Source organism: Penicillium canescens (genome assembly GCF_028828765.1).
Source record: "Penicillium canescens strain IBT 15451 chromosome Unknown utg000004l_segment0_segment0, whole genome shotgun sequence".
NCBI classification, from domain to species: Eukaryota; Fungi; Ascomycota; class Eurotiomycetes; order Eurotiales; family Aspergillaceae; genus Penicillium; species Penicillium canescens.
In genome coordinates, this window is record NW_026703966.1 from 87879 (window position 1) to 109737 (window position 21859).

The 21859-nt window shown below is 48.3% G+C and overlaps 12 protein-coding genes across 12 annotated transcripts; 5 read left to right on the forward strand and 7 right to left on the reverse strand.

Moving 5' to 3' along the window:
• Positions 1-497: 497 nt before the first annotated feature.
• N7446_005420 (uncharacterized protein) lies at positions 498-1931 on the forward strand (the record flags this gene model as incomplete). The annotated part of the gene is made up of 1 exon (XM_058514168.1): positions 498-1931. One exon carries the CDS (start codon positions 498-500, stop codon positions 1929-1931), a length of 1434 nt encoding a protein of 477 aa, XP_058371346.1.
• A 54-nt stretch (positions 1932-1985) lies between these two features.
• N7446_005421 (fungal specific transcription factor domain-containing protein) lies at positions 1986-4757 on the reverse strand (the record flags this gene model as incomplete). Its single annotated transcript, XM_058514169.1, has 6 exons — positions 1986-2979; positions 3065-3253; positions 3315-3937; positions 4003-4083; positions 4133-4591; positions 4662-4757. The coding sequence occupies 6 exons, from the start codon at positions 4755-4757 to the stop codon at positions 1986-1988; spliced, it is 2442 nt and encodes an 813-aa protein (XP_058371347.1).
• Positions 4758-5488: 731 nt separating this feature from the next.
• N7446_005422 (oxygenase MpaB family protein) lies at positions 5489-6313 on the reverse strand (the record flags this gene model as incomplete). Its single annotated transcript, XM_058514170.1, has 1 exon — positions 5489-6313. The coding sequence occupies one exon, from the start codon at positions 6311-6313 to the stop codon at positions 5489-5491; it is 825 nt and encodes a 274-aa protein (XP_058371348.1).
• Positions 6314-7814: 1501 nt separating this feature from the next.
• Positions 7815-8302, forward strand: N7446_005423 (cytochrome b5-like heme/steroid binding domain-containing protein). The gene is made up of 2 exons (XM_058514171.1): positions 7815-8009; positions 8072-8302. The coding sequence occupies exons 1-2, from the start codon at positions 7829-7831 to the stop codon at positions 8257-8259; spliced, it is 369 nt and encodes a 122-aa protein (XP_058371349.1). The 5' UTR covers positions 7815-7828; the 3' UTR covers positions 8260-8302.
• A 146-nt stretch (positions 8303-8448) lies between these two features.
• On the reverse strand, positions 8449-10349 carry N7446_005424 (acyl--CoA ligase; the record flags this gene model as incomplete). The annotated part of the gene is made up of 5 exons (XM_058514172.1): positions 8449-9007; positions 9068-9492; positions 9571-10005; positions 10058-10195; positions 10257-10349. The coding sequence occupies 5 exons, from the start codon at positions 10347-10349 to the stop codon at positions 8449-8451; spliced, it is 1650 nt and encodes a 549-aa protein (XP_058371350.1).
• A 692-nt stretch (positions 10350-11041) lies between these two features.
• Positions 11042-11276, reverse strand: N7446_005425 (uncharacterized protein; the record flags this gene model as incomplete). Its single annotated transcript, XM_058514173.1, has 2 exons — positions 11042-11111; positions 11161-11276. The coding sequence occupies 2 exons, from the start codon at positions 11274-11276 to the stop codon at positions 11042-11044; spliced, it is 186 nt and encodes a 61-aa protein (XP_058371351.1).
• A 275-nt stretch (positions 11277-11551) lies between these two features.
• Positions 11552-13797, forward strand: N7446_005426 (uncharacterized protein; the record flags this gene model as incomplete). The annotated part of the gene is made up of 4 exons (XM_058514174.1): positions 11552-12210; positions 12260-12934; positions 13001-13476; positions 13535-13797. The coding sequence occupies 4 exons, from the start codon at positions 11552-11554 to the stop codon at positions 13795-13797; spliced, it is 2073 nt and encodes a 690-aa protein (XP_058371352.1).
• A 716-nt stretch (positions 13798-14513) lies between these two features.
• Positions 14514-16619, forward strand: N7446_005427 (beta-N-acetylhexosaminidase; the record flags this gene model as incomplete). Its single annotated transcript, XM_058514175.1, has 1 exon — positions 14514-16619. One exon carries the CDS (start codon positions 14514-14516, stop codon positions 16617-16619), a length of 2106 nt encoding a protein of 701 aa, XP_058371353.1.
• A 194-nt stretch (positions 16620-16813) lies between these two features.
• Positions 16814-18625, reverse strand: N7446_005428 (Hsp70 family protein; the record flags this gene model as incomplete). Its single annotated transcript, XM_058514176.1, has 8 exons — positions 16814-17194; positions 17242-17541; positions 17598-17697; positions 17729-18017; positions 18064-18130; positions 18184-18228; positions 18286-18389; positions 18427-18625. The coding sequence occupies 8 exons, from the start codon at positions 18623-18625 to the stop codon at positions 16814-16816; spliced, it is 1485 nt and encodes a 494-aa protein (XP_058371354.1).
• Positions 18625-18980, reverse strand: N7446_005429 (uncharacterized protein; the record flags this gene model as incomplete). The annotated part of the gene is made up of 3 exons (XM_058514177.1): positions 18625-18749; positions 18799-18869; positions 18916-18980. 3 exons carry the CDS (start codon positions 18978-18980, stop codon positions 18625-18627), a joined length of 261 nt encoding a protein of 86 aa, XP_058371355.1.
• Positions 18981-19427: 447 nt separating this feature from the next.
• N7446_005430 (uncharacterized protein) lies at positions 19428-20503 on the forward strand (the record flags this gene model as incomplete). Its single annotated transcript, XM_058514178.1, has 4 exons — positions 19428-19472; positions 19527-19766; positions 19863-19974; positions 20166-20503. The coding sequence occupies 4 exons, from the start codon at positions 19428-19430 to the stop codon at positions 20501-20503; spliced, it is 735 nt and encodes a 244-aa protein (XP_058371356.1).
• Positions 20504-20625: 122 nt separating this feature from the next.
• On the reverse strand, positions 20626-21721 carry N7446_005431 (isocitrate lyase/PEP mutase family protein; the record flags this gene model as incomplete). Its single annotated transcript, XM_058514179.1, has 3 exons — positions 20626-21248; positions 21311-21458; positions 21512-21721. 3 exons carry the CDS (start codon positions 21719-21721, stop codon positions 20626-20628), a joined length of 981 nt encoding a protein of 326 aa, XP_058371357.1.
• Positions 21722-21859: the final 138 nt, after the last annotated feature.

The window sequence follows — 21859 nt, forward strand, 5'->3', positions numbered from 1 at the left end:
AAATATGACGCTGTGTTGCATTATTCTCTTTTTAACAGGTATCTCAGTCCTCATGAATTCAAAATGTGGAGTCTGTGTTGGACTGGAATCAGCGTTCGGTATTTCATTGACAGTGATTGTGCCTTATCAAGTAAATATGGCAACTGTGGAATATGGTCGGATCATCTGGATTCTCATTGGTTTCAACATATTGGCCATTCAAAGCTTCAATTGCGTCAACGTTAGTGTTTTTCCAGCTTTCGATATTCATCAAATGGGAAGATCCAATCCGTTAAATATTGATCCCAGAAAGAAGCCCAAAACACTCTTAGCCAGGATGCCGACAGAACCAAGTGGTGTGACACCATGGCCTATTTGCATATAAGACGTTGCCAGGAGGTGGATTGCAAGACGTAACGCAGATTACTAGGTGCCAAGATATTGTGGTCCCTACAGAACTCAGTTATTGTCCTTTTCGCGCACACTCAGATCAACTATTTGGAAGAACCATTCCCATTATGGCCCCGCGGTTTTCAAGCGTCGCTGTTATTGGAGCAGGTCCATCAGGCATATCTGCAGTGAAAGCGCTGCAGGAAGAAAACATCTTTCAAACCATACGTGTCTTCGAGAGACGCAACGAAGCTGGAGGAATCTGGCATTACGACCCCACGCCTGATGCGTTCTTGGGCCTGGGACCACCTATTCAGCAACATAGCCAGTCGCTCTTGCAACTCCCACAGCTAGTGTCACCAGCTGCTGAAGATCCGACCTCTCGTACAGCCATTTATGATGGTCTCGATAGCAATGTTGGCGCGAAGGCCATGGCATTTACGCACACCCCCTTTCCCAGTCGCAATTCTGCATCATCTATCCGATCTCTTGGGCACACCAATCCAACGAGACCATTTCGCGTTGTGAGGAGGTACCTGCAGGATATATTCAAAGATTACATTCATTTCGCGTGTTTCAATACCACCGTGGAAAAAGTGGAGAAGAGGGATGAAAAATGGATCTTAACCCTTCGCCAATCTGGTCACTTCTCTGACAACTCTCCCGCCGATTATTTGTGGGAGGAGCAGTTTGATGCTGTAATTGTTGCGTCCGGGCATTATAGCGTGCCTTTTATCCCGGATATTCCAGGCTTGAGTACTGCTCTTGCACTCCATCCGACGGCATTCGAGCACTCCAAGGCATTCCGGAATGCGGACAACTATGTGGACAAGCGCGTAGTCCTTGTCGGAGGCAATGTATCATCCGCTGATCTCGTTGCGGACCTCCATGCCGTCGTGAAAGGTCCCCTCGAGCTTTCCCGCAGAGGCCAAAACGAAGCCCTCCAATCTGCGTGGGAATTGCCTAATGTCCGACAGAGGCCTACAATCAAAGAGGTACTCGCAGATAAAGAGGGTTTGATAGTAAAGTTCTCCGACAACACGATCGTGGAGAACGTGGACAAGATTCTTTTCGCAACTGGGTACAAGTTGTCTTATCCTTTCATTGTACCGAACCCTGTGAGTCCCAACAACAGACTAGCAGGGTTTTACCAGCACATTTTCAAGATAGGTGACCCTTCTTTGGCTCTTGTTGGCCAGGTCCGCGCTGGGATCAGCTTTCGCGTGTACGAATACCAGGCTGTCGCGGTGGCTCGGTATTTTGCTGGAAGAAATGCGTTGCCCTTGCCAACCCCAGAGCAGCAGGATCTTTGGGAAACCCAAAGACTTCAATACAAAGGACATACATCTTTATTCCACGAAATCAAGCCCGACTTCAGCGAATACTTTGGCTTTTTGACAGACTTGGCGGGACCACCCGCAGCAGAAAGCGACAGTTACACGCTTCCCCGTTGGAAGGATCTATGGGCAGAACAGGCTTTTGAGATCCTTCAGCTAAAGGATAAACATTGGAGGTCACTTCGAAGGAGTACAGATGCATTGGGCGCGCCATCAAAGCTATGAATTCATTGGTTTGTTTTTCATTTTCGTTCGCATCTGCCGCTTCCAAACAGAATATTAAATCGCCCAGTTTCCTTCAAATGCTTCATGGAAAAGTGTGTCAAACAGCAATAATCCAACGGGACTGGTTGGTGGACGTGGATTCAGCTCGTCGCTGGCAGCCTGCACATCCCCCGACCAGTTCAAGACGCCCATTTGCTGAAATTCGAGGCGTGGTATTTCCATAACAGGGAATTGGCTCTTGGCTTTAGTCCCTGAACATCTTGAAAAATCTCCGAATTCCATGTAATCCAAGTTCATTCCATGAGGATCGCATTGGGCCAGGTGGTCCACGTAGCTTTCTTGGGGGAGTTCTGCGTGACGAGCTGGAACACTTCCTGGAAATGAAATGTAGTGATTTTGTTTGGTTTCTCGTCCCTGTCTCGTTTTTGCCTCGCTTTCTATGGGAACAGTTTCCGAGGTACGTGTCGTTTTAACCGCCGAAATAAACCGCAACCTTGAGAAGTGTTCGGGTGGGTTTGCTTGATGCGCAGAAGATATCCCTCCTATGGATGGACAATTGTCGATAGTCCAAGGAAGCCCAGAAATACCACCCACGGCTTGAAGGTCACGAACAAGTTCAGGGAGGTCATGAGCAGATGGCAATCTACCAAAGGACAAGCTATAGTCTACCGTCGTCGATATCAAAAGATATGCTCTCGGGCAGCGGACAAACGCATCCTGCCAGCTCTGTGGTTGTCTAGGTTTAGCTGACCTGGATATGGGGTGAGAATGCTTTTGAGGGGATGGCTCCTTTGTCGCGGTCCTGTTCCAAAGCCCCTGCGAGGTTCCTCCACCCAAAAAGAGGTGCTGCGTAGTAGCATAAGCAAGTTGAAGAATAGAATTGGTTCCAACAGCGACAAAGTCGGTCACGTCGTAAAGCGATTCACAGCGACGAATTATCAGACCAAGCGAATCTAGACGATTTTGTCTCGACTTCATTTCCTCACGCGTGGGAGATAGCTTGAGGTCTATAGCTGCCAGAACGAGTGGCATGCTAACATATCCGAGTCTAAAAGTGTTTTTAGCAGAGCTCTTTATGTAAACAAAAGCTGAAGAAAGAGCGAAAGCGGGAAGAAAAAGCAAACTACACTGACACACTTAATGGAAGACTATCAGCATCATTGTCTACACTGAAGTATTCCATCACAATCGTTAACCCTGCAATAGCCTCTCTCAGGTCGTTGCTGATGTCTTGAACCGAGTCGTTATAGGTATCTTCTGCGTAAAATAGATTTTGTTCCAATACCAGGGCCGCGTATTGTGCTAAATCAACCCGGGCGGCGCTGAATGTGTGAGAACTGAAAGTTAGGTCTGCCGCAGTACGGTGGAACAGATCTCACGAACTGATAGTACATAATCGTCAAATGGATTAATGTCGCGGTCGCGTCGTCGCTTTCTTGTGTCCTACCCCGAGGGGGGACAGATTGGACTGATTCTTCCCAGTTGCTGAGCGACCTTTTGATCGTTTTGATATTTGACATCAACCTTTGAAACTCGATGAAGGAAAGAAAAGGTTTTCGGGTCTGCGATGTATCAAAAATCAAAGAGGACAAGTTGGTCAGAAGCGCAGCTAATTCACACTGTCGCCGGAACGCTACGAGCAGGCTCTGCTTGGTTTCAAAATCATAAACAAGAGAATTATGCAGCTCTTCTTCAAAGTCTTTTATGCTTGGCAAATTGTTGCGCCCAAAGAAGGTGCTGGAAGTTATTTGTGGACGGCGGCGCAGACCAATACAAATGCTTCGGTCGCGAAGCAGGATTGACCACCAGAGCCGCCTTTTAAGCGATTCTTCCACTCTTTCTGGCCATACAGAGGGTCGGGCATCGATACGTATGGTGTTTTCGATAGCTCTTGCTAGCCATTGACTCCCGGCTCGAGGGTCTTCTGCAGAAGTGTAATGTGTGAGCAGAACAGCCCCTTGTGCATTTGCGTAGCACCCTTTCTCAGTCCCTAGATCAAATAATAACTATATGCGAAGGCAGTTTATCAATAATCATTCCATCCTAAAGAGTACGGCAGAGAAATACGCACCTTAGCTCTATTGTAGAGTTTCTCCCGTGCATCTCTCCTATCGCTGAATCCGCACCGACGCAGAATGCTCAAACAAACTAGCTATTATGGATATGTTAGCGGGTATAGCTTCAAGATGAATATGACGCACGGGACAGCTTGCAAAAAGCATTGACTGGAACACAAAAAGCGATACTTTGCTACCGGTATTGGTGTCAAGATATGAGCGCCAAAACTTGGCTTCGTCAAGCACAGGGACTAGAGGATGGATTCTTTTAAAGTAATGCTTCACAAATTCGTCGGTTGCGTTATGATCCGGCAGGTCAAGACAGCCCTTACCGTCGAGGATCACCGTATCCTCGGACGACAGTGTTAACAACTGGGCGGAATCAATGAATGCGTACTCTTTATACGAAACACTGGCACATTGTGGTGGCGAGGCGGGATTGGACCCATTTGAATCTTTATGCTTTGCCTCAATGGATGTTAGGGGTCTTGAAATCGGAGCTGGGTAGCTCTGATCGTCGGAGGGGTTGAATGTCACTTCATTCTGGCCTCCATGATGCGGAGGAACTTCTGGGTTTTCTGGCGTCTTGTATCTGCAGAACATCTGTTATCGTAGTATTCAATATAATTCGAGATAGATTCTGACTGTTTTGTTGTTTTCGAGCGAAGAGTACAATTTTGGCGACCGTCCTGTCGGCATCGAGTGCATGGGGAGCCCAGGATTGACGCATCGCATCGAACTTTCCGATGATGACACCAAGAGCAAGCATTTGGTGCTCTTCTTGTTCGCCGTAACATGACGCGTGTCTTGTGTGGAGTATTGCCGTGTGTGGCCTTTCTTTTTCTTTTGCGGAATTGCTAAAGAACGCTCAGATATACGGAGACGTGGCGTGGGGTCTGAAGCTCAGCACGGCTCTTGGGATGATCAGCGACAAAAAGCTTCAGGCCTTTCTGGCCCCATATTACTTCACAAACTTGGCCAATGATTGCATATATAGCACAAATTTATCCAGTACAAGACAGAGGTCACTTACAGTTACGTGGACCTAACCATCAACCAACTAAAAAAGTCCCAGACATGTGTATTTTATGGGACTAGAAAGGAGATGAATCGTGAGAAAAGAGAACAGTAGAATCATAAGCAACCTCATTCGTTTGGCTGTCTAAGTAATCTCCCCATGAGTTCACGACTGCCCACGACGGCTGTGATATTCACAGTAAACAGGAGTGTATACTTCAAGGTCCCCTTCCCCGCACAAACATAACCGCGGAACTCGGCTTCTCCACGTTCTCCGCTCTGTAGGGCCGGCAGTCTTCAGTGCTTTATACATACACAGTCGGGTGGAAAAGATCAACGCTATGGCGCAGAAATATAGATTACCTTGGTGAATTCGTAGCATGATTGGCGAATGTGTAACGAACAACGATCCAGATAATTCATGAAACGAACCGAAGTTCAAGTGATCAAAACTCCCTTATATCAGTGGTCCTCCGTTCACAATTAAACCACTTTCTGAATTCGCCGTCGCATGTCCTTCAAGTAATATTGCATAGGATAAGTGCGTATGGATTTGGGAAGATGGGGATATACAGCCTTAGTAAACCCCATTATCATCTGGTTCACCCTTCGTCTAGACCCGTTGGATTTCAGATCAAAGGCGTCTTGCAACCGAGGAGGCAGCATTTCAGTCGTGATCAGCCTTACGAGAGGGAGAACAGCTCGAACTCGCAGTGGTGCCTCTGTGTTGTAAAGTAAATCCTTGGCAACTCTCTCGGCATGTTCCGTGATCTGCAGGGTGGCTATTTGGATGTCCCAATACTTCCAAAAGGCTTTGCGATTTGCTGGCCACATTTCGGGCCGAACACGAAGAGAGACGGCTAGGATTGCATATTCACGATACAGTGCCTCAGCAGTCTCCTCGTCCATATTTCCAAAGATCCGCTGGTAAAGACCAGTCCCGACAGCGTAAAGGGTGGCGGCAACCCACAGCTGGAGCGTGGGATCATCGGCAGAGTATCCGGGCCCGTTTACTGACGCGTGTGCCAGATGGACCATGTTTACCACAATCCTCTTCTCTTCCCAGGTACCAAATGCCATACAGTAAATGTATGTCATTGTGGTTCGCAGTCGATCAACAGGGCGGTAGGCGAAATTACTATGCTCGTCCACGCCTCTCGCGACCCCGGGTGCCGCCACCTGTAGCAATATTGCAACTGCGCCACCTGCTAAAATAATGCCTTCCTGTATAACACGGCGAATGTTCTGCGTGTTTTCTAATGCGTCGAGGAGTAGAGGGTCTGCCCCACCGCCAATGTCACTTTCCATTCTGATGGTCTAATTGAAGGGAAGAGGATCTTCAAGATTGTCACCTGCTGCGGTGCGCTGGTCTTCAATCTCGCGCTTTTGGTTCATCGTGTAAGAGTTCAGACAAGGGTTTACGTACTGATACCCTGTGTGGGAAGCTTAATGTTATATAGGTCACTCATCTCATCCTCACGGGATCAATCCTAGACCATCATATAGAGACCAAAGTCTACACATCAAAGGATATTACGGAGGTAGACTTGCGTATGACTCGAAATATAACCTAAGAAACGATCTTCAGGTTATTTTGATATCCATATGATCTGCTCACAAGACCGCGGACCGGGCAGCAGCGTCCAGATCAGGTTAGACGGTCACCATTTGTTACTCTATCGTGCAAGAGGTAGTCATTACCGAGACCGTCACTCCGCAGATCGAGATCCACGACTGTTTGCAGGGACTATGAGCCGTGATCGGCGCTGTCATAGTCGCGGGGGTAGATGGATGAGTCTCAGCTGTGGGGGTATCAGAGCTTAACTACCACAGGTAGTGTATAGTCTTGGCTGAGTCATGCAGCTCGGACAAGGCAATACCGCAGATTGGACCTCCTTGTAATATTCTGCTAAGTCCAATAGGCTTGAGGTTCTCAACTGCCTTGATCTCACTGCGCATGCGAAGCACAGGTGTCATTATTTCGAGTATTGTGGCTGACTTGTCCAACTTGAACCACTCGTCCAACTTAGCGAGGTCTCCGGGCTTTATAGACCTTTCATTGCCAGAATATCACAATATCAAATAAGAGTCTTGTTGTATCGCTCTCAATATTATTAGAAACCAGGACCCAAGCTAAGAGAGATGCCTGTTTTGTGGTTCATGATGGTAAAACTGCCGAGAAACACACTTCAAAGCAATCAATTTGGAACATTCAAGAATTCGAGGTATTTATGCATGGTTCAAATCATATATATGGCAGCATTGGGCAGCAATCAAGCCAACCCGACATGGCAGCGCATATTGCTCGACCGTTTTCTAGGATACTTTCTACAGTATTCGGAGAATTTTAGGAAGAAGGTTTACATACTATTCCGATCCGCTCAATTGGCTATCGCTGGAAAAGTGATTGATGGTTCTCTAGTATTGAATGACACCTAACATCGGCGGCACCATAACACTGTAGCATATTATATAATGGGAAGATTGACAAAGCTTTTATAAATAAATACACCTGGCTGAATTCAAATATTTGCAACCTCACTTCAGGCCAGGAAATCCTCCAACTTTCATGGATGTGGCTGAACATGGCCGTATGCAGGTGGTACTGAACTGGGGATGTCGACCTCCGCACGTCGCATGTGAAAACTCGGGTCATTTGGCTGTGTAGGTTCAGCAGCGCACATACCTCCATGGGAATGGCATATGATCCCGGTCACTGGCATTGTCATGTGGATACATGCCGGTCACCTTATGTCTCTTTGGTCCGGCTCGAGTATTATTATATTTCAGTGCTCGAAAAGCACGGGTTCCAACAACTTATTTATGCCACTTTTCAATATACCCTTCAGGCTCTGTAGTGTCCCCTGTCTCACGATGGGTGCTGATGTTTATTCCCCCGAACAGGTTTCAACGCACAATGATGCCGCCGACCTTTGGATCACAATCGACCAAGAGGTGTATGATCTATCGAACTTCATTGAAGAACATCCCGGCGGTGCTAATAGTGTGTTCAAGGTTTAACTGTCATATTTGGTCGTATTCTAATCATCTAATCACTTCTGTTAGTTCTCTTAACGGTTGCGGGGAAGGATGCATCGAAGCTATTTTATTGTTATCATAGAAAGGCAATATTCAACCGGTTCAAAGATCGGCTTTGTGTTGGAGTATTGGGACGATCTGCCAAAAGCGTGATAGCCAAACGGTTCTTCTTTGGAATACAAATAGGGATCCTCTGCAAGGAACGGAGGCGCTAGGAGATGAAGGCAATTAAGATTATTGTGATATAAATTACAAAAGGATTTATATAGTGCAACTCGTCTCAGGGTCGAATTCGGCAAACTTCAAGGCCATTCCGAAGAGGATGAATATTCATGTATGAATCAAACTTGAGATAATAGTAGCAAAATATCAGATACCGGTCAGTTCTCGCTCCTGATCAGGAATCAAAGCTTGGGCTTGAGAAGCCCAGCTTCAATTTCCATTTTGGCATCTTCCCTCAAAACTCGCTTCAGTAGCTTTCCACTGGGGTTTCTTGCGATGGCGCCCACAAACTTGACACCCCCAGTAAGTGCTTTGTATTTTGACAGCCGGTTCAAAAGATACTGCTGAACTCCAGTTTCCGTAAGACTTGACCCGGAATCACCCGGTCGTCGGACCACGTAAGCACGAGGAAATTCTGCATCAGCACTTGGGAAGGTGATTCCAATCACTGCAGCGTCAACAATCTGTGGGTGTGATAAAAGAACAGCCTCGAGCTCAGGAGGTGCTACCTGAAAGCCTCGTACTTTGATCAATTCTTTTCTCCGATCCACAATGTACCACTTTCTGGTAGACCCGTCACAGAAAGCAATATCACCTGTTTTGAACCACCCCTCCGAGTCGAATGAATGAGCATTGGCTTCAATGTTGTTGAAATACCCCGGTGTTACGGTAGGTCCCCGAACACACAGCTCACCGCGGACACCGTATGCTGAGATGTTGTTGCCTTCCTCGTCAATTAGTCTGGGCGAGAATAAATATTAGTTAGACCGAAGCTTCGCGACTGGAATCAAGATAACTTACTTGGCCTCAAGGTTTGGTATAAGCCGTCCAACAGACCCTGTGTCGTCGTGCTCCGGGTAAGGGAACATTGTAGCTACGCACGAGGTCTCCGTCATGCCCCATACTTGAGTGAATGGGCTGCCATCGCCCATCAGTGATCGAAATCTAGCTTGAATTCCTTTATCCAAAGGAGCAGCCCCGCAGGCTGCGAGTCGCACCTTCTTTAGAAAAGGTCGCTGTTGAGAAAGAGGCGACATGAGAATTGCTATAACAATCGGAGGAACCATAGCAAGATCCGTGACGTTATATTTCTCAACAGTATTCAGGTACTTTTCTAATTCGAAGCGACGCATCATGTAGGCAACCGATCCCGCTTTTAATGTTGAGATATGCGCCACAGGAGCTGCGGATGCATGAAAGACGGGCACGGCGATAATTCGTGAGATCTGTCCGATATTTTCGGTCAGCAAAATTCCGCCACTGCCTCGATCAAGGTACCAGGTAGATAAAATCCGGAGACTGACAGCGTACGGTCGAGGATTTGCTCCTAGAACAAGTTCATGTTGTGCAATGAGATTGTGATGAGTGATTGTCACGGCTTTGGGTAGTCCGGTGGTACCACTGCTAAAAAGTCTCGCTGCTGTTGTCTCTTGGGACGTCTTCAGGGTATTGAATCGCACCCAGTCTTCATCTCCAACTTCTAATAGCCTTTTCCATGATCGCATTCCATGGGGGATAGATTGTCCGCGATTGTCAAAGACCCAGACATTTTCCCCCGGTATGTCTGTCTGCTTGGCTGCGCTCAGGAGGGAATCCAGAATCTCTGGTTCCGAGATCAGGAACTTGCTTTGGGAAGCTTTGATATGATGAACAAGCTCATGAGGGGTATAGGACGGGTTCGACCCTGTGAAAATCCCCCCAGCACCGATGATAGCCAACACAAGAATGCTGTAATGTATCTGCAAAGGCTTAGCTTCAGTCGGGTCTCCAAGACATAATTCGCGCTCATACATCATTGAAAGAATGTATAAGAACACAATTGCCAGGCTGAAGGCCAGATGCCCGTAGACCTGCGATCAGCTGGCGTACTAGCTTTCGTGCCTGATTACAGGAGATAGAGCGCGAGGGGTCATGGACATCAATATAGATCTACACGAGATGTCAACACTTAGTGGATTCTTTTCGCAGTATTGGCCAGAGCCCCACTTACTGGCTGGTCTTGATCGTACGGTGGCTGATCGAAAATATACGACAAGAGGTCCTCTGTTGGGAGCAAAGTCCTCTCTGCTGGTTCAAATATCATCTTGTAAGAAGCGAGGAGATTCACGATTAGGAGATAACAGATTGCACGTGAGATGGTATAGATCCCTGATACATTCAAACGAGGCGGGAAACATGAGTTTTGAATGTTTCGATGCCATTCATCCGAGTCCCCGCTTCGGCTGAGCCCCTCTAATTGGGAAGCTCGGTAGTCGGTTAGAGGGATTGGGTATGGCGATCGTAGATTTCCAGTGAGACCTTCGAACACATATTTGGAATCATTTCGCAGATGCATAACTCTTGTGTTACAAGTTCGTGCAGTCCCTCCCGTTTTTCTAGAGCCGAACCAGTTAACTCGGAACGAGCATGAAGCAAATGCGTATTCATTCCTCGCAAAAGAGGGAGCATTTCGACGCTGAAAGACAGTGAGTGTTTGCCGAGCCATTCCCCCCTAACTTGTCAAACGTACCTCAAATCCACAACTTCAACATCCACACCGGTGCTTAACTGTTTCCACGAGTCACGATCCAATGCAATTTGATAGCTCTAAGAATCGACTTGCCGTTTGATTTTTCCTAAATCTGCAACGCCTTTACTAATGCTTAGAGGGTGCTTTAGAATAAACCGGATGATATATATTGCGGATGATATTGCGGTATGAATTTATTTATTCCTGCAACAAGAGCCAAAGCACATATCGGCCGCTGTTTCCTTGTTAGCGCCGACTTGGTTGTTTTAGGGCTGAAGTGTCTCACGATTAAAGTTCCGAGGGATCTCAGGTGGTCTCTGTGGTTTATATCTCTGGCTATAGAAAGTTAGTATGCGCACTGTCAGATTTCCAGGGGATCTCTTACTCCGCAACAAGGGTAATCTCAGACCTAGAATCATCTTTGACTTCCGCGTTCTGGCTACGGCGCCATGAAAAAAGAGACTTGATGGTGCTTCGGCTCGGTCGGCTGCTTTCCGGCATTTTGAGGAAGTGCTTCAAGATCAGGTTGTTAGAATACCGGTTGAATAGATATATACAATTATATTCGAGTGTATTATAGAGATATATAACCTGCCTACTGTCGACTTGGACATACAAACTTTTCGCCGGCGAAGTATAGTTATAGTTGGGCGGATGACGTCAATGACCTACGCCGTTTGGTCGACGTCGCTCCACAACGGCCAACTCCATCTCGGCCAACTCGTTCGCTCTAATAAAATGCGCATCACCCTGCATTTTTTGCGTTCGCCGACAAAATGTCTTCTCCTCCATCTACTCGGCCATATCGGTCAAAACGTCAGCGACCCTGTGATCAATGCCGGGCACGCAAGCTGGGATGCCAAACAGACGGCGGAGCCTGTCAACGATGCCGCTCGGCCAAGTTGGATTGTACTTTTGATAAACCTCCACCAAAAAGGGCCCGAAATTCGGCTGTTCCCTTTGCGAGCGTCGAAACCACGCTTGTATCGACATACAACAGCGACTTGACTCGCGAATCCAGCGTGGGTGGATCCCAAGAACCGCGATTCCCTTCCCTGGGCCTGGATCAAAGCAATGGCTTGTCCCCAGGCTCCGGTATATTACCATCCGGCCGACCACCGGCCCAATTTGTCCAGAGCATCGAGCAACTGGAAAACGGCCACGCTCAGCTTTTCGGCGCATCCGCCGAATCAGACCCGTGGTTGTTAAGGCACTGTTGCTTTGACGATTCTGGGATGAAGCACTTTTATAAGGTCCATTTTCGTAATGCCGGAGGCGTGCCGACTGCCCAAAGGATCCCAGTACACTTCATGATCTCGGCTGACGAGCTCACGACAGCTATCAAGCTTGAGACCAGGGCTGGTGCTGGCGATGTAACACGCGAGCGTCTGAATTATCTAGTGCCCCCCGAGTACGGAAGGAGGCTAGTTGGTTTGTGAGTCTCTTTTCCTGATGCGAAACATGCGAAGCTAACAAGAGTTCAGGTTTGTCAAGTATGTGTTTCCTGCTCTGCCGATCATCTCTCGTTCCCAGCTGGGGTTGACCACAGCGTCATACCAACTGCCAGAAATATCAGCATTAGACAAGGTCCCTATCCATTTGCTTGCAGCAATTTACGCATCGGCCTTCCAATTTGTCGCCCATGACGATTATCTATGTGTTCTGAGCACCTACCATGCATCCCCCGTTGAGACGCTATGGCGCATGGTCTATGAACTGATCTCTGAGGAGATCCACAGCCCCCGCCTAGCCGTTTTACAGGCAGCCTTACTGTACATTCATCAGCAGCCGAGGGACGAGGCCCGCCTGACGACGGCCGACACCCCATTTCTGTGGTCCTTCGTCGGCCAAATCGTTGGGCTGGCTTGTTCGCTCGGCCTTCACATCGAGTGCCGTATGTGGGGCATCCCGGCATGGGAGAAGCGCCTCCGACGGCGACTGTGGTGGGCTGTTTATGCCGAAGACAAATGGCGGAGTTTGTTGATGGGCCGGCCGCCCTATATCCACCCCGACGAATGGGACGTGAGTGAACTGGATGAAGGGGACTTCTTAGTGGGCCCTCGACAAGGATTCTCAACGCTGTCCTGTGATACTGAGATTCCTTTCCGGTACCTCGTCAATCTTACACGTATCGGCGAAGAGATTCATGACACCTTCTAGTAAGTTTCTTTCCCGGCCTGTTCCTTTTGTCGGCAATGGCCTGATTTACTGATCCTCATTCGTAGCACGCTACGAGCCTCGCAAATCTTAAATGCAAACTTCAGTACCTCGGCGGAGCTGGGTCGTGGCCTACTCGAAAAGTTGAATGCCTGGTATTCTTCTCTGCCGGAGACCTTTCGACTTCCTAATTGGAGCAAGTCTGTTAATGGCCTTGCCCCGTATCCCACATCAATCCACTTTGCTTACCTATTGCTTGTGGTCTATGTTTACCGTGCTATGTTGAGGCCAATGGCACGATCCTCCAGCCCGCCGCTCATCTTTGATCTGGAAGATATGTCGGCTACGTCGCCCTTGCCTGTCAACGAGTCAATGCTTGACTTTATGGATCTCCCTGAAATTGAATCCTTGCCAGAGATTGCAATATCCGATGAGTTCGGGACGGGCGAGGCCACTCTATATGCGGCAGAGAAGTGTGCGTCCATCTTGGTGAATTTTACGAGACGACTGACTTCCAGTGATTTTACGGGGTTCTGGTACTCCTGTAAGTTGTTGATGTCGCTTCCCTGTCTATCAAGCAATCTGATGGCTAACTTGTTTAGGGTCACGGATCGGGTTTGCCACCATTTCAAATTACCTCATGCTGCTACTGGTACAGGCCCCAAATGGGGCTCATGCTACCCGAGCAAAGCATCTCGTGGACTCATGGTTACATGTCCTGCGATGCCAAAGCCAAAGTTTTCCGCTTGTCAAGCTCGGCCTTGCCCGCCTTGATGCGCTTCACTGGGCAGGACTAAGCAATACTTTCGTATTACCTTTACATGTCCAAGAGGCCATAGTCAATCCGGAGACACCGGAGTCTTAATAGTGTGACTTGTTAATTTCGCGTATTTCTACCAACAGTTCTAGTCCCCTGCAAACCCCGTCTTCGGCCGTTTCATTTTTTATGACCCTTTCTTTAACAGTAGGTTAGAGTACCAAGGGGTTATCAAAGAGCCAACAAAAAAATCCTAACCAGGCGTACAACAGGGTTCATGGGTCCTTTCACACCCCAACTTGAATATAAACATCCACAGCCCGAGAAAGTGGAAAACGGGCATAAAAGAGGCAAAAAACAATGCATGGAACGGTATATTCGCTTCAAGGCTCTCGTGGAGAGACTGTTCAATACTTTATAACATGTATACACATATCAAAACATTTGATCTAGCTTTCAAGAATGACCCAGTCACAGCGTCAATCAGATATCCAGTTTTACCCAGGAATCAAGAATCAGCTGCACAAGAGACACGAATGATCTGCGAGAGATATGGCTATCCGCGGATGATGTCGGTGGAGATTCAACGAGTGACAGCTCGATGGCCGCCACATTTTGGGTTCAGTGAGGTTTGGTTCCAAGTTCCAAATAGGATGAAGTCGCAGCTCTGAGGAGATGAAGAGAAGAGATGTAACTGTAGAGCCGTCGGTCTCCACTTCATCCCGTCCCCCCACGCTTTGCATTGTTCTCTTGTCAACACCCCGGAATGTAACGCTATGTGACTATTTATATGATGTTGGACCTCTCAATATTCATCATGCACCATGAAGTGGATTGTTCTCTCCCTCGCGGCTGTCGCGTGTGCGCTGCAGACTTTACCCCCAGTTCACCTTGACCCTGTTGCCGGTAGGGGCTTCTCTCTAGACACAGCCAACCGTACCATCTACCTCGAAGCCGACTTCGCCTCATGGAGAGACCAGAATGGCCTGACCTTGATCCCTCCCTCGGCCCTCGAGTTCGCAACCACCTTTCGTGACGACCTGCAGGAGCTGACGAACCGCTCCTGGGACCTCCAAACAGTCACCCGATTCCCCAACGCGTCAGGGGTGTTTCTGGGTCGCGTGTCGCATTCCGACCGCTTCACATATGAGGATGGCCGCGAGACTGAAGAGGGATACGAGTTGAAGGTGCAGGATGGGAGTGTGTTCATTCGAGGATCCGGTGCGCGCGGCATGTGGTGGGGGACGCGAACGCTTCTTCAGCAGCTCATCCTGACACGCTCGTCTATCCCAGCCGGTCGCATTGAGGATGCGCCCGCCTACAATACTCGAGGCTTCCTGCTCGATGCCGGTCGCAAATGGTATTCATTGGAGTTTTTGAAGGATCTGTGCACCTATGTCTCATTCTTCAAGATGTCCGAGTTCCATTACCATGCGACTGACAACTACCCTCTGAGTCGCGGTCCAAACGTCACATGGAACGAGGTATACTCGCAATTTTCGCTGCATCCTGAACACCCAAATCTTCAGCCCCTTGTCCAGCGGCCGAACGAGACGCTGTCCCGGGCCCAGTTTGAGGATTTCCAGCAGCACTGTGTCCAGCGAGGCGTGACAGTCATACCGGAGATTGAAAGCCCTGGTCACTGTTTGTCAGTCACCAAATGGAAACCCGAGCTGGCGTTGGACTCCAGGGACCTGCTCAATCTCTCCCACCCGGACACCATTCCATTGATGAAGTCCATCTGGACCGAATTTCTTCCTTGGTTCCACACGAAGGAGGTTAATATCGGCGCTGACGAGTATGACTCCACTCTTGCCGATGACTATGTGAAATTCGTGAACGAAATGTCTCAATTCATCCAGAAGACATCTGGAAAAAGCGTCCGCATCTGGGGAACATATGAGCCGTCGAATCTCACAATTGACAAGGATATCACTATCCAGCACTGGCAGTATGGTCAATCGGATCCAGTTGACCTAGCCCGCAGTGGGTACCAAATCATCAACTCTGAAGACACGTGGGCCTACATGTCCCTGAAGAACGACCATGTTCCTATCATCCCAGCTCCATACCCTCAGTTTTTTAACAACACCCGTGTGCTCAATTTCGCTGGCCGTGACGGATGGGAGTGGACCCCCGAGTTGTTCAATTCAGTAAACATAACTGAACAACCGGATGTACGTGCTGTGCAAGGTGCCATCTTGGCCGCTTGGAATGACAACGGCCCAGACGCGACTACTCAGCTTGAAGCTTATTACGCAATTCGTGATGGCATTCCGGTCGTTGCATCGCGAGCGTGGTCTGGTAACCGTGGCCCACAATTGGAACAAGGAAAGCTGGGCACGTCCATGGCCTGGTTGACTTCTCGAGCTGTTGGCCAAAACCTCGATCGCCAACTGATTGGGGAGTCCCGATCTAAGTCAGGAACTCTGCTGTCGTGGACATTGAATTCGCAGTCGAACCCCGATGAGCACCATTTGGGTCACGGCAGCAAGGGCATGGACTATACCCTTGATCTTGAGGTTACTGGTCCATTTTCTTTGCGTTCCCCCGACGCGATCCTTACTCTATCACCGGAGGGTCAGCTAACTTTTACCTCTGATGGATGGCCTTACCCTCTGCGCTCGGTCGCAGAGGCTGATGGATTTGACCAAAACCAACCAGGACGAATTTGGGCCAACAAGACCACCTCGACCCATGAGATTGTCAAAGTTCCTCAGAAATCGCGACTCACTATTTCCACCAACAAGACTACTGGTAGTCGGGTGTGGGTGGATGGTACTTTTGCCGGGCGCTTTGAAGTATTTGTATACGGAGGGAAAAATCAGGTCTTTTCCTGGAGTCAGATGGCCTTTGTGGCACCACTAGAGACTTTGCAAGGCTCGGGCTTGCACAATCTGACTCTCCGTCATGGAAGTAGACATGTCTGATCGCCAATATCCATTCCCGAGGCTTTCCAGCCCAGGCTCGATCAAAATCCAGGTCAATTATGGAGAAGGTAAATGAGATTTGCTCTTATTCAACGTATCTTGAAGCTATTTTGAGAAGCCAATACTCAGCAATGAAGCCAGATTATCGCACGTCCAAACTAGCAAGCTGTAAGCAATTTTCATCCGAGTCGGATTCAATATCGAGATCTGACGCTGCCGTAAGAAACGCCATTAAATTGCAGGTCAAATAACAATGACGCAGATGTTGGTGTCAAAACTAAATCAAAGCAGATACGGTAATAATCCACTCCTTTCGAGTTTGTATGTTTCTGGAACAGCTCCCTTGGAACCCGACTAAGATCCGCTTCCAGCCGACATAAGACAGCAACACCTTGTGATATCAGCTTCACTCGGGTGATCAATTGGGGGAATGGGTACATATTTGCGTTCACAATCCCAGGAGCTGTGGCCATTAGACAAAACCGCAATGTTTCATGCCATACAAGCGATTCATTAAGACCAAACACGCGGGCAAGTTCCATCCTTATGGGGTCACCCTCGGCCACGGATTGTCCCTCAATGATTCTCAGTTCATATCTTCGTTACTGAACGGGGCACTCACCTTTTTGATATACCATCGCATCTGACCATGCATGTACCATTCTTCCTCAATGCCACATAACCTGGGAGTAAACTCGGCACCGTGGATCTTGGGATCAAAAAGAACTCGGATCTCGGTGCCATAGTTACATCTTGAAATACGGCCTTCGACCTGGTTTCCTTCCCGTCCACGGTAAACAGCACCACGTACCACAGCAGACCAAGCATTCGGGGGCTGCATGATTTGAATTCCGTCGGATGACACCTCGAGGCACTTGAAGAGATATTCAGATGCACCTAACCCTCCGACCAAGATGATAGCCTATTCCATCTTGATAAGCATCGTTCAGGCTCATTCAACCAATGTTGATCGCTCACCTTCGTAAACAATCCTATCTCTTTGATATTTCTTCTCTGCTCGGCCACGAGCTCTTTAATTTGTTGAACGATAGGGTCGAAAATTTCCTTGACTTGATCCCTATTTTCTTCGCTCAGCTCATCTTATTTACATGGTTGAATTAGTAAGGAACGTTGTATATTTCTCAAGATATAGATGCCCTTCACTGAGATCTACTTCCCGTATTCCAGATACTCCTGGGATAGAGACCCAATATCCAGGGTCATCGAACTCATCTTGGCCCACAGGCCCCGCGTACTTCGGTTTGATATAGTCCTGCCAGTATCTTCTTGCAGCCCTTGCACTCACAGGTGGGAGCCCTTTGGCAGACTTCTGCTCGATGATGGTTTTGACGAGATCATCGAACCGCTCATCTAGCATCACTGAGCCACAGACAGCGCCTGTACGTGTTAGCGGGGCAACACACAGCCAGGTTGCGATTCATACCTGTTCCCTCGGTGGCTTCTTCGAAAATGAGTGGTTCGGTTTGCTTCACACGGTAGGTGATGATATCCTACGAAAATTGGTCACTAAAAATCTCAAGCGAGTTATGGGTCGAAGACTCACGACCGTTCCACCTCCAGCATCGCAGACAATCAAACAGTCTCCTTCCTAATCTGAATCAGGCAAATAAACTCCAACAGACTTGGCCGAATCAAATATACATACCGCGATTGTGTTTGGCTGAATTGTCCGAATGGCATATACTGCTGCAGCTTCAGGTTCAGATAACAGGGTTAGGTTGGCCGCCGGAATCTCCGCTAGATGAGCAGCTTGCATGGTTGAATTTTTTCCCTTGTCCGACCATACAGCGGGGGACGGTTAAAATATAATGCAAGTCAAAGGTTTGGCGGGCAGCGCCAAAGCGACGCCTCAACATTTCACGAGCATGGGTGACCAGACCTGCCAAATAATCACCGGAAACTTGGACTGCTGATTTGCCCATTTGTTTGGTGAGCTTTCCAGACTCGCTTGCCGGGGCATAACGAAATTCCTGGCCCTCATCCATCAGAAGCTTGACACCTTGAATAAGTTGGTGCCGTTCCCCGGGTAAACTGCCTGCTCGGCTTCATAACCCCATTTCATCCGCTTGCCATCATACAACAGCAGGGTTGGGATCTTCTGAGAAGTAGCTGGGATATTGTCAGCCTTGGAAAATCTGTATTGATAGTCGATGCTTACTATTTCCACCTCCTGGCCATGTCTGGATGACCTCGATATCATCAGGGCAACCGTCCATCCCCCAGGCGACACTGCTCAGGTTAGCTTGGTATGTTAAAGAAGAAGTGATTTACGTACCCGCTGAAGGTGGTACCAAAGTCGATGCCGACAATGAGCCTCGGCCCTTCCACATTGGCTGTCATCTTGGATGTAGACCCTATTGTTTGAACTCGCCACGAATTTCGGACAGTGTGAAATGGACGCAAAACAGTCTGTATGATGTTACGATGTTCAGGAAATTGGATTAAGGATACAGAAGAGAATGCGGTGGCTTCGTTTGGCTGATATCATTGACTTGGGTGTTGTCCTAAGCTGAGCGTCGGAGCAAAACCTTGTCGTGGAGAACTGGTCATGAAGCTGTCATGTAATACTTTCTGGCAGCCTCCTAAGAACCTTTTGTTCTGTTTTCCTTTTTTCCTTCCCACTGCCAGTCATTTACCATCAATATCACCACCCGCTACTGCACAGAAAGGTTAGTGGACCGAAAGGAAGGCAACGAACACCCGAGTCGCCGTTGAACTTACCGGATCTGGTTTAGATAACCCATTCGGTTAAAGCCAAGTTTGACAGTGCTAATGATATCAGAAAACATGGACTTTGAGGACATGTGCACCGAAGTTGAAAGCCTTCATCAGGTTCGTCCGAAATAATCTTTCCTTGGCTTGCCCCTCCCCTAACCCCTCAGATAGAAGATCAAATTCATAGAGAAACATGCGGAATCAGTTCAAAGGCGCGGACTTCTGGCAGAAGAACAAGCACGCCGACGGGCCGAGTTACTTGAAGACCTTATACAGGAGGTAGACGCCAGCCGAAAAGAAAACAACCTCCTTGCGACACAACTAGCTAGCTTGCAAGCTGAGATTAAGTCGTTTAGTGAAGAAGACGCCTGCCACTCTATTCGTCGTCTCTATCACGACCTCCGACATTGGGTATGTTTGCATTTTGGTGAATACGTAATGGGTGAACAACGGCACGACATTCAGTTACACGAACAGACACATGTCTTGACTGTAGATGGTATCCAGTCTCATATCGCGGCACTAATGTTTACGACATTTTGGGTCCGATTTATGGTGGGATATGGACCTTCTTGGAACAACTATCTTTGTGGTCTGGACCAAGAGGTTAGGGGACTTTGTAAGTGATAGCAGCTGGACCATGGCCTTTTCCGTGGGCTCTGACGAGACCAGACCCCAATCATATTTCACGTCATTGGAGGTGCGCAATGAGTACCGCAATAGTATCCCAGGAAGCACTGAATTTGCAAAATCAACAACAATATATCGTGAGTCAGGTGGAAGATCGGTTCTCCCATTACTCCATCACAGATAGATCGCACCGAACAAGCCAGCTAAGCGACCTCATCCAGCGGTGTGTCCAACTGAAACAAAGCCTGGAGTGCCAAGATGGCGCCTATATCTTTCGGCGAAGTCATCCTCGAATGCCTTTCCGAGATGAGAACATGCGAAGCCTCGTGGAGGAGGTGGGTTCAAATGACACTGTGGAGTACAGCGTATGGCCTGGTCTTTACCAAATTTTACAGCCAGGGAACTGGGCAGTTGTAGAAAAAGAAATCGTCAAAACAACATCTTCGAGAATCGACACACTATCAATGACTGATGAGCCGGAAGGGCGATCAGAAGAGCAATGGTTGGAGGAGATATAGTGGAAAGTTGGTTCTGATGATTATTTCTAGGACACGAAAAATGACTTCTGCAAATTGAACGTCTAGCTATAGAAAGACCAGTTGCTTTACAAATCCAAAACAGAATAATTACAAAATACCCATCAAACACCATCAGCAAAGCCATCGTTCCCGGATTCTGTGTCAATCTTCATAGAGTCCATCAACCCACAAACCTCGAAAAGCTTCCGCGGCCCCATTCCATCTGGGACACCAACCACTCCCTCTGTCTTGAGACGCTCTAAGGTCGCTTTAATACCCAAATAAGCAGGGGTAATTGTAGCGAATGAGAAGATCATGATCCTGAATCCCATGTCCTCTGCCTCCTTTGTAGTGATGAGTGGGGTTGCTCCATTCTCTACCATGTTCAGGAGTAGGGGCCAAGGAGCGAGGTCCTGGACCGCCTGTCGAGCCTGCTCTTTAGAAGTAAAGCCTTCAAGTAGTCCAACATCTGCTCCAATATCTCTAGCAGCTCTCAGTCGACGGATGCATTCCTCGTAGCCATGTTGCTGAAGTGCGTCCGTCCGTGCAATCAAAACAATGTCCGAGTGCAAACGATCCTTGGTCAGCTTGGCGGCACGAATCCGCATCAGGTACTCATCCAAGCTGACGACCTTCTTCCCTGCAAGATGGCCACATCGCTTGTTTTGAATTTGGTCCTCAATGTGGAAGCCCGCGACGCCTGCCTGGATGTATTGTTGAACAGACTTCGACACCATCAATGGGCCTAGCCAGTAGTTAGCATGCTTTCAAGACACATCACGTCCCTTGACTATACGTGTCACGTACCTCCGTAGCCAGTATCCATATCTGCAATCAATGGGGGGCCGAATGGGTCAAGGTTGGCAATCATTTCGGCATTGGTCTTCATGTCATGGAGCTGAGCTAACCCCAGATCCGCCATTCCCAAGCGCGAGGCGGTGGTTCCAGCGCCAGTCTGTTGAAATAATTAGCATCTGTGCATTCCCATTCTTGCCTCATCCTTCATACCATGTAAAGTCCCTTGAATCCAACCTCCATGGCAACACGAGCGGAGAGACCATCATATACACCAGGGCACACAATGAGGTCTTTCGTATCTTTGAGCATCCGGCGCAGCTTGGAAGCCGCAGGAATAACATAAAGAGACACAGTCGGCTCCTGGCGTGTTCCATTGACCTCATAGTACCCATCCTTCTCAACAGTAATTGTGATAGTCATCTTGGGTGATAGATTGACGAGATTAATTTGTTGTTTGAGAGTTCTGATTCTTGTAAGTTATCCCACCGACCGAGATAGATGCCTCTTTTTATACTTTTGGGTGCAATGGCGTCGGAGTAATATGGCTCATCTAGGGTC

Excerpts from the sequence above, each read along its gene's own strand:
- N7446_005423 (XM_058514171.1), top strand. The coding sequence starts at position 7,829 with ATGCCACTTTTCAATATACCCTTCAGGCTCTGTAGTGTCCCCTGTCTC. Across the intron at positions 8,010-8,071 it reads ACATCCCGGCGGTGCTAATA|TTCTCTTAACGGTTGCGGGG; the intron begins GTGTGTTCAAGG and ends CACTTCTGTTAG.